We start from the raw sequence: 9,659 nt of genomic DNA, 5'->3' as shown, positions 1-9,659 counted from the left end.
ACTATTTTAGGAGTCATGAGAAAAAAGAAGACACTGTGGTAATGTAGTGATCCCCATCAGCAGTCACACTAATAGCAAAATCACATGGCTGCTTGGAAGAGTGAAGCAAAATTTGGTCTAGGCTACGAACACTTCGTCAGATCTGCTTGCTTCCCCCGATTCATGCACTCTTTAAAGGTACTTGATAATGTTTGGACTGATTGCATCTCTCCTCTCTCTTCCTTTCAGGCTCTGGCTCTTCCTGCCCAATGGTGAATGTGGTCATCCATGCTGGGCCTCTACAGGGGCCAATGTTCGCCATTCCGCCCCAGTGGTGAACACCCTCAGAGCATCCACTGCTGAGGCCAGCGGGGCAAGAGAAGCACTGGCCTTGAAGCTCTCCAGCAAATCCCAAAGAGCCCCTTTGCACTGAGAGGCACGTGCTTATTTGAAAGCTCGGCACACAGCAACGCAAAAGTCGGCAGAAAAACAGCTGATCCTTTGCCGAGTAGTGGAGGAGGAGTGTCGAGAGTGATCAAGAAACCCAGTCCTCTTATCCCAGGCCCAAGACGCCAGCCGAGAGCAAGTGCACTCCGGGAACGCGTGGTGGGGGTGAAAGAACTGACTAACCTCACTGGAGGACCGGGGCTAGAAGCAGCAATCAAAGCAAAGACACACGTCATAGGCTATGGGGGCCATGGTGACCTAGCATAAATGGCTACTCCTGACCCAAAGCTTGTGCTGGTGTCTGCTGCTCAACCCTTTTCCTTTTTCCTTCTCTTTTCCTCGCTGTTGTCCTCCTCTTGCTGCGATCTCTGTGACGGTCAGGCTCTCAGCCTCCCCTCTGCCCCCCTCTCCTCCCCAGTCCCGTGTTTGCGCTGTGGCCATGGGGCTGTGGAAGTTAGTGCGGGGTGTCAGGCAACTCGAGCTCCACCGCCTTATCCTGGTGCTCATCGTATTTTGCCTGCTCTCCATGGCTTTCCTGGCATACTTTGTCAGCAACAGCCCTAAAATAAAGGAGGCGCCCCCTATGCCTTTCAGTGACTGTGGTGGGGTTGTCGCGGCCGCAGCAGGAGGGCAACGGGCTCCTCTTTTCCTGCCCCCTTTCACAGTCCGGCAGAGGACGGTTAAAGCAGTGGATAACTCTCGAACAGAGCCTGTGGTGCTGGTCTTTGTAGAAAGCATCTACTCTCAGCTAGGACAAGAGATTGTGGCTATCCTTGAGTCCAGTCGCTTCCGTTACCACACTGAGATTGCACCCAGCAAGGGGGACATGCCTACGTTGATGGAACGTGATGTCGGCCGCTACGCCCTGGTCATTTATGAGAACATTCTCAAGTATGTCAACTTGGATGCTTGGAACCGTGACCTGCTGGATAAATATTGTACTGAATTTGGTGTAGGCATCATCGGCTTCTTTAAAGCCAATGAGAACTCGCTGCTTAGTGCCCAGCTGAAGGGCTTCCCACTGTTCCTGCACTCTAACCTGGGCCTACGGGACTACCACATCAACCCTGCTGCCCCATTACTGTACATCACCAAACCCAATGAGGTGGAGCAGGGGCCACTCCCTGGCGATGACTGGACAGTCTTTCAGTCTAACCATAGCACCTACGAGCCCGTGCTCCTGGCTCTCACAAAATCCTCAGAGGCACTGGCCCATTTGGGGCCCCACCGAGCCCTTCATGCCACTGTAGTTCAGGACCTTGGCCTTCACGACGGCATTCAAAGGGTGCTGTTTGGTAACAATATATCGTTTTGGCTGCACAAGTTGATTTTTGTGGATGCCATAGCCTATCTGACAGGGAAAAGACTCTGCCTGTCCTTGGAGAGGCATCTGCTGGTTGACGTGGATGATATATTTGTGGGAAAGGAGGGTACACGTATGAAGGTGACAGATGTGAAGGTGAGTGTCTTTTCTAACTTAGTACATCCAAAAATGAATATGGGCTTCATTTACTCACCCTCATGGCATTCCAAACCTGTATGACTTTCTTCTGTGGTTTAGAACAACATATGAGTGAGTGAATGATTTTCATTTTCAGAAAGTTTTGAATTACCCATCATCTGCCCTCCCATGCTCTAATTAGTTCTATGTGGGTCCAAAGTTCACCTTTTAAACTGTTCAAGTCACCTACCTATAAGGTCAGTGATCTCTCTATCCCACCTGTAATGCTATCTTACTGGAGGTCAACGGCTCCAGGACTATTTTAGGAGTCATGAGAAAAAAGCTGCTTGGAAGAGTGAAGCAAAATTTGGTCTAGGCTACGAACACTTCGTCAGATCTGCTTGCTTCCCCCGATTCATGCACTCTTTAAAGGTACTTGATAATGTTTGGACTGATTGCATCTCTCCTCTCTCTTCCTTTCAGGCTCTGGCTCTTCCTGCCCAATGGTGAATGTGGTCATCCATGCTGGGCCTCTACAGGGGCCAATGTTCGCCATTCCGCCCCAGTGGTGAACACCCTCAGAGCATCCACTGCTGAGGCCAGCGGGGCAAGAGAAGCACTGGCCTTGAAGCTCTCCAGCAAATCCCAAAGAGCCCCTTTGCACTGAGAGGCACGTGCTTATTTGAAAGCTCGGCACACAGCAACGCAAAAGTCGGCAGAAAAACAGCTGATCCTTTGCCGAGTAGTGGAGGAGGAGTGTCGAGAGTGATCAAGAAACCCAGTCCTCTTATCCCAGGCCCAAGACGCCAGCCGAGAGCAAGTGCACTCCGGGAACGCGTGGTGGGGGTGAAAGAACTGACTAACCTCACTGGAGGACCGGGGCTAGAAGCAGCAATCAAAGCAAAGACACACGTCATAGGCTATGGGGGCCATGGTGACCTAGCATAAATGGCTACTCCTGACCCAAAGCTTGTGCTGGTGTCTGCTGCTCAACCCTTTTCCTTTTTCCTTCTCTTTTCCTCGCTGTTGTCCTCCTCTTGCTGCGATCTCTGTGACGGTCAGGCTCTCAGCCTCCCCTCTGCCCCCCTCTCTTCCCCAGTCCCGTGTTTGCGCTGTGGCCATGGGGCTGTGGAAGTTAGTGCGGGGTGTCAGGCAACTCGAGCTCCACCGCCTTATCCTGGTGCTCATCGTATTTTGCCTGCTCTCCATGGCTTTCCTGGCATACTTTGTCAGCAACAGCCCTAAAATAAAGGAGGCGCCCCCTATGCCTTTCAGTGACTGTGGTGGGGTTGTCGCGGCCGCAGCAGGAGGGCAACGGGCTCCTCTTTTCCTGCCCCCTTTCACAGTCCGGCAGAGGACGGTTAAAGCAGTGGATAACTCTCGAACAGAGCCTGTGGTGCTGGTCTTTGTAGAAAGCATCTACTCTACAAGAGATCAAGAGATTGTGGCTATCCTTGAGTCCAGTCGCTTCCGTTACCACACTGAGATTGCACCCAGCAAGGGGGACGTTGATGGGTTGATGGAACGTGATGTCGGCCGCTACGCCCTGGTCATTTATGAGAACATTCTCAAGTATGTCAACTTGGATGCTTGGAACCGTGACCTACTGGATAAATATTGTGCTGAATTTGATGTAGGCATCATCGGCTTCTTCAAAGCCAACGAGAACTCGCTGCTTAGTGCCCAGCTGAAGGGCTTCCCGCTGTTCCTGCACTCTAACCTGGGCCTACGGGACTACCACATCAACCCTGCTGCCCCATTACTGTACATCACCAAACCCAATGAGGTGGAGCAGGGCCCACTCCCTGGCGATGACTGGACAGTCTTTCAGTCTAACCATAGCACCTACGAGCCCGTGCTCCTGGCTCTCACAAAATCCTCAGAGGCACTGGCCCATTTGGGGCCCCACCGAGCCCTTCATGCCACTGTAGTTCAGGACCTTGGCCTTCACGACGGCATTCAAAGGGTGCTGTTTGGTAACAATATATCGTTTTGGCTGCACAAGTTGATTTTTGTGGATGCCATAGCCTATCTGACAGGGAAAAGACTCTGCCTGTCCTTGGAGAGGCATCTGCTGGTTGACGTGGATGATATATTTGTGGGAAAGGAGGGTACACGTATGAAGGTGACAGATGTGAAGGTGAGTGTCTTTTCTAACTTAGTACATCCAAAAATGAATATGGGCTTCATTTACTCACCCTCATGGCATTCCAAACCTGTATGACTTTCTTCTGTGGTTTAGAACAACATGAGAGTGAGTGAATGATTTTCATTTTCAGAATTTTCGTTTTTTTTTGGGTGATCTAACCTGTTAAAAGTTATTAGGCTGCTCAGTGTTGTTTACCTGTAAGCATTCACATTGATCTCTCATACTCTTCATCTCAGCCTGTGATGTAACCGGCAAAATTTATGTTCTTAACATAATGTATTGGCTGAGATAACATGGTACACAAAAAAATAAGAAATCAGGAAGGGGGCCAACACTTTTTCACACCACTGTATTTCTCTTATATTAGAGGAATAGCCTACACAAGAATACATATTCAGTTATTTATGTGTCATTACTCTGCCTCATGTCATTTCAAACCCATATGACTGACTTTGTGTAACACAAAAGAGAAACAATTACATGGCCACTTTGTTCAATATAATGAATGTAAAAGCTCCAAAATTACAAATAATTGTAATGTCAAAAAATTATTATTGAAATTACATTTTAGGTAAACTATTCCTTGAATTTACTTTTAAGTCTATCAAGTTAAATAACACAGATGGGAATCATCTAACTGAATAATATCTCACCTTTTCGGTTCATCTTGCTTCAGAAATAAGAAAATAAATAAATAGACATTAAAAATAGTTCCCGTTTAAAAATGTGTTTTTAATTACTTCAGACCCTGATTGCTGCTATATAATAAGAGTAATGTGTAGTTGTATTGTGTACTTGACAATGTTGTCTTGATTTTCACAGTTGTGAATTTGAGCTATTTGACCGTCCAGCTGTACATCAGCCTCGTTCAGACTGTCTGAAATCCAATCATGTTTAGCCTGAACAGCAATGAACTACATGAAATCTGATTTTTGCAAATCCATTTCGAGCTACATTCATATGTGGTTTGAAATCCTATTCAAATCGCATTCCTGGAAATCCGTTTCAGTCTGACCGGTCAGATCAGATTTAGCCTATCTTTTTCACGTTCTCATGCCACGTAAAACATAAACACATCAGACGTTTTTGTACATGCTGAACATCTTTGCAGAAACAAAGATGTGTTGTTGCGAAGTGCAAGTCAAGTGGAAAAAGACGATATACTTCTAGTATAAGCACCTCTTTGAGTTTTGAAAGCAGCGGAGACGGCAGCACGGAATAAAGTCGCACATTCCAGCTTTCTGCATTTCTGCCGCTGCCTCATACAATGAAATATAATCCAGCACGATGGCAACATGTTGTCATGTCGTAAGACAACATCTGTATTGCAAACTCTATTGCTGGGGTTGCTGTTTGAAGCATAGGCATAACAACGCAGAGGCATTGCCATAGAAACCAATGCAGATGTCAAACGAAAGAGCGCTCCGGGACACAAATTGAATTCAATCAATTTGCGATACACAGTGTGGACAGTCAATCAATTCGATTGGATTCCAATCGGATAAGAACAAAAATCTGATTTGTACTGACATCTAAACAAGGCTTTAGAGACTTCATGTGACCATTGAGTGTCAGCTGTACTGAGAGAAGAGTTGATCTGTAAGGGAATGACAGTTTTGCCCATCTCTGTTGTCCAAATGTGATGCCTTTGCCCGATGTGACATTGGACTGGCTTTGCTGTGCATCTGGTCACTCTATCTGCAGGAGCTGAATCTTGTCTTAGCAACCATTTTTAACTCTAGTCTGTTAGGTTAAGAGATAATCAGATGGGCTATGGGAAGAAAATAATATTCAGGTATGAAAATGTTTCTGTAGTGTTGCTGCAGTTCTGAGCCAAGTCTGTTGTGACCGCAAAGGTCAGTGGTGAAAAAAAAGCTATGTTCTGACCTCTAGCCCTTCTGTCCTCTTGCCATATTGGCTGTTTCTCTGTCATAACTCATTGAACAATGTTATTGATTGTGCAAAGAAAAACGGGTAGCATCTTTTTTCTTTTTCAAACTAACTCTTCTTTTATCAACCTGTCAAAGATGATTCACACTACTGAATCTGTCCACCCTGGACATCACCATGCAATCTTGGATGGCTCGCAGATTGCCATAAAAACAGCAGGAATATGCTGAGCAAACACACTCAAGGCAGAACAGATATTGGATACACTCATAATCAGGGACACTAATCTTAAATCAGCGAAAGATGCCATCTCTTCATTGCGAAGTAGCAGCCTTCTCTCCCCAGCAGCACGGCTTGATTTGTGATACTGCTGCAACTATCAGCTTGGCTTTGTGTTAGATTTGTGCGGGAAGCGACACTATCTCTCCCCGCCGTCTGATTTGTGCTGGAACAGCGCTGTAATTCGCTTATACACCCGTATCACTCTCAGGGTTTGAAGGGCTTGATGGCAGGATCATTTTGTATTTCAAGCCTCGCAGGGCCGTCGTTAGCTAGATGTGCGCAGTGATGCTAAGTTATGAAATCTGTTCATTTTGCAAGGATGAGTTTAGATTGATGTTAAGGCTTTATTCGGCGCGTCTGACCTGCCCGTGGGTAGAGGAGATTTGAATGCAAATGTATATTTCACATCCCACTCAGTCTGTCGATCTGGCCGAAGGCCTGAAAGTTCTTCTTTTCTTCAAAGGGCTGAATTGGCACCACACTGACATCTATTGGTGACTTTAACTCATACATTTATTAATGTGAATGCCTAAGGTACTGGAGAGATTCGTTTAACACCACACTAGTTGTTTTTGCCTTCAAGCCCAGCTCAGAGTAAAGTCAAATGTTGTTGTTTTTGTTCTTGGCATATTGCTAATCTTATTCAGATTTTAGGCAGGACTTTGATATTGTGTTATTAAAGTGATAACTTTTCTTCCATTTTCAAGGCTTTGCTCAACACACAGAATAAACTGCAGACACTAGTTCCCAACTTCACCTTCAATCTTGGCTTCTCCGGGAAGTTCTACCATGCAGGTACTTTTTTCCCTTTTCTTGTTGTTTTTTAAGAGACTTTAGCATTTGTTTAAACCTCAGGAGAAATCAGACATTTTTTATCTTAAAGGGGTCCTATTATGCTCTTTTACAAAGTCTTGATTTTGTTTTGGGGGTGTACTAGAACATGCTCTCATGCTTGGTGGTTCGAAAAACGCATTATTTTTCACATAATTTACATTATTAAAATACCTTTCTCCCCAGGCTGGCACAAACGGCTCGATTAGTTCCAGCTTTGATGAAGGTCCGCCTTCCGAAAAACAAAATGTGTTGTGATTGGTTAGCTGTCCCAGTGCGTTGTGATTGGCGAACAGCTTAGACGGTGTTTCAGTACTGCCCCGCCTCTTGCTCTGTCTTTCAACAAAAACAAAGACGTTCGGGCACGGAAGTGAAAAAAACAGCATTTCAGGTGGTCGCGCACCGGACGAGAAGCGCAGAGTCGTGCCACGTCTTTAAAATTCACGTCGTGTTATATTTGTAAGAATTGTTCTAGAACAGCGGTTCTCAATCCCAGTCCTCGCGTACCCCCGCTCTGCATGTTTTGCACGTCTCTCTTTGTTAACACACCTGATTCAGATCATCTCGTTAGAAGTGAGCTCCGTGCATGAACTGTTCCGATTGACATGCTCCCTACACAGTGTCCATTGCTCCCTACTCCCTGAGCAGGGGAAATCCGTTGAAGTTTACTTCACTTCGGAATATTCATTTACAGATTTGCGCTGCTGCCTGCAGCGTCTTCACACACATACGAAACTTACTAGAGAAGCGTGAAGTGGGACAAAATATACCTCTGTAAATAAATACAATTTACAATCACGTCTCGCACACTTAAATGCCCTTTGTATGGAACATATATGCTCCCTTCAAACTGGAACCATGGAGGAATATCCGATGTCCACTTTGCAGGGCACTTACAGTCAAATATAACAAACGTATGAAGCAATAAGAGAAACATACAAAATGTGCAGAGCGGGGGTACGCGAGGACTGGAAATGAGAACCGCTGTTCTAGACATGCCAAAAATGTGAGGCTACAGCACAGCAGCACTTCTTCTTCATCGTCTCGTCTGATGCGCTCACTCAACCAAGCGTTCTAACCACGACCTCCGCCTTCCCCACCCCCCAACCAATCAAATTTCTGTAGGTGGGAATTCTTTGTAATGATATTCCAATGAGCCGCTTTGTGATATCACAAAGCCCGGAAACCAAACGCTGTAGTCCAAACGAGCCGTTTGCTGTAGTTCTTGAAAATGGATTTTTAAAAAACTAAATATCTCCCTTTGGAGTGGACTTTGAGATTTGTAACTTTCTAGATCTTTTTTATGCCCAAACATACACACTACACACTGACTAAAATTAAAAAAGTGAAAAGGCATAATAGGACCCCTTTAAATCTGATTCTTGTTAAACCAACCAATATGAATCTTGTTAAACCAACAAAAAAGATATTTATGGTCGGATCTATTTTCTGTTGTTCTTCAGAATGAATTCACTTTTGCTAGCCATGTCCACAATAGTTTCAAAGCAACATTTGGCATCTGTAAGATTTTTTTTATTTATTATTAATTAAATTAAATTTTTTTAAGAAACATGCTCACCAAGTTCTTGACTTTATTTGATCAAAAATACTATTTTCTATTTTAATAGATGTTAAAATTTCATTTATTCTTCGAATAAAATTGTTATTATGTGATGGCAAAGCTGAATTTTCAGCATGATTGCTCCAGTCTTCAGTGTCTCATAATCCTTCAGAAACCATTCTAAAATGCGGATTTGGTGCTGAAGAAACATTGCTTATCAATGTTTAAAATAGTTTTACTGCTTAATATTTTTGTGTAAAATTTGATATGTTTTTGGTCAGGATTCTTTGATGATACAAAGTTCAAACTAACAAACAGATTTTTCTTATGCTCTTTTAGACCCAGATGTCTTTACTGTTAAACTTCAGCAGTATGTATATGTGTTTTTGCAGGTACAGAGGAGGAGGATGAAGGCGACGACATGCTGTTGCAGCACCGGCATGAATTCTGGTGGTTTCCACACATGTGGAGTCACATGCAACCACACCTTTTCCACAATGTGAGCGTGTTGGCAGAGCAGATGAGACTCAACATGCAGTTTGCACAGGTTTGTTGGTGAAATTATCTTAATTATCTTAAAACTGAACTGTTTGATTTCTGTGCCACTAATTGCACCAAACAGAATTGCAAACCTAATATTACCAAACACTCCACTCATCTACCATTGTTCGGACACACAGGTTATTCCGCCCCTATTAGCACTCCATTGGTTGAATGTCTTGAAAGTGTTTACACTCTTCAACTAACTTACAAAAGATTTACATATTCTTTAAATATTAAACTTGGATAAGCAAATGCATATGGAATATATTTTCCATATTATTTTTTCCCTTACGTTTGTTGTGTTGAGACAGGGGAGCTCGCTTTGTTCCTTCATCATTGTGTTACTATTTACAGCCATTATTGCTGCTATCGCAGAGGTGCGAGAATCGATTCTCTGCCCGCCAGCTTTATCTCATGTTGGTATTTCATTATAGATTTGTATTAGCACTTTTTCATTGGATCGGTAGGATTCTCTTTGACCTTGACTCGGTGTGCATCCGCCGAGGAGATTGTGAATTTGGCCTGTTGAAACGAGC

The 9,659-nt window shown here is 44.4% G+C and overlaps 1 protein-coding gene across 1 annotated transcript in view; it reads left to right on the top strand.

Annotated features, from left to right (window-relative positions):
* The first annotated feature begins 844 nt into the window (after positions 1–844).
* LOC107568546 (bifunctional heparan sulfate N-deacetylase/N-sulfotransferase 2-like) overlaps positions 845–9,659 on the top strand; it is a 17,597-nt gene continuing 8,782 nt past the window's right edge. Inside the window, exons 1-3 of the mRNA XM_016254510.1 lie at positions 845–1,885; positions 6,896–6,983; positions 8,973–9,127. Coding sequence (XP_016109996.1) covers positions 866–1,885; positions 6,896–6,983; positions 8,973–9,127 — 1,263 coding nt within the window. The 5' untranslated portion in view covers positions 845–865. The remainder of the gene's footprint in view (positions 1,886–6,895; positions 6,984–8,972; positions 9,128–9,659) is intronic.

The sequence above is a fragment of the Sinocyclocheilus grahami genome, unplaced genomic scaffold, assembly GCF_001515645.1.
Source record: "Sinocyclocheilus grahami isolate Dianchi unplaced genomic scaffold, SAMN03320097.WGS_v1.1 scaffold1256.1, whole genome shotgun sequence".
Lineage (NCBI taxonomy): Eukaryota > Metazoa > Chordata > Actinopteri > Cypriniformes > Cyprinidae > Sinocyclocheilus > Sinocyclocheilus grahami.
Note: the sequence above shows the minus strand (reverse complement) of the source record. Positions and strands in the feature narration are given on the sequence as shown.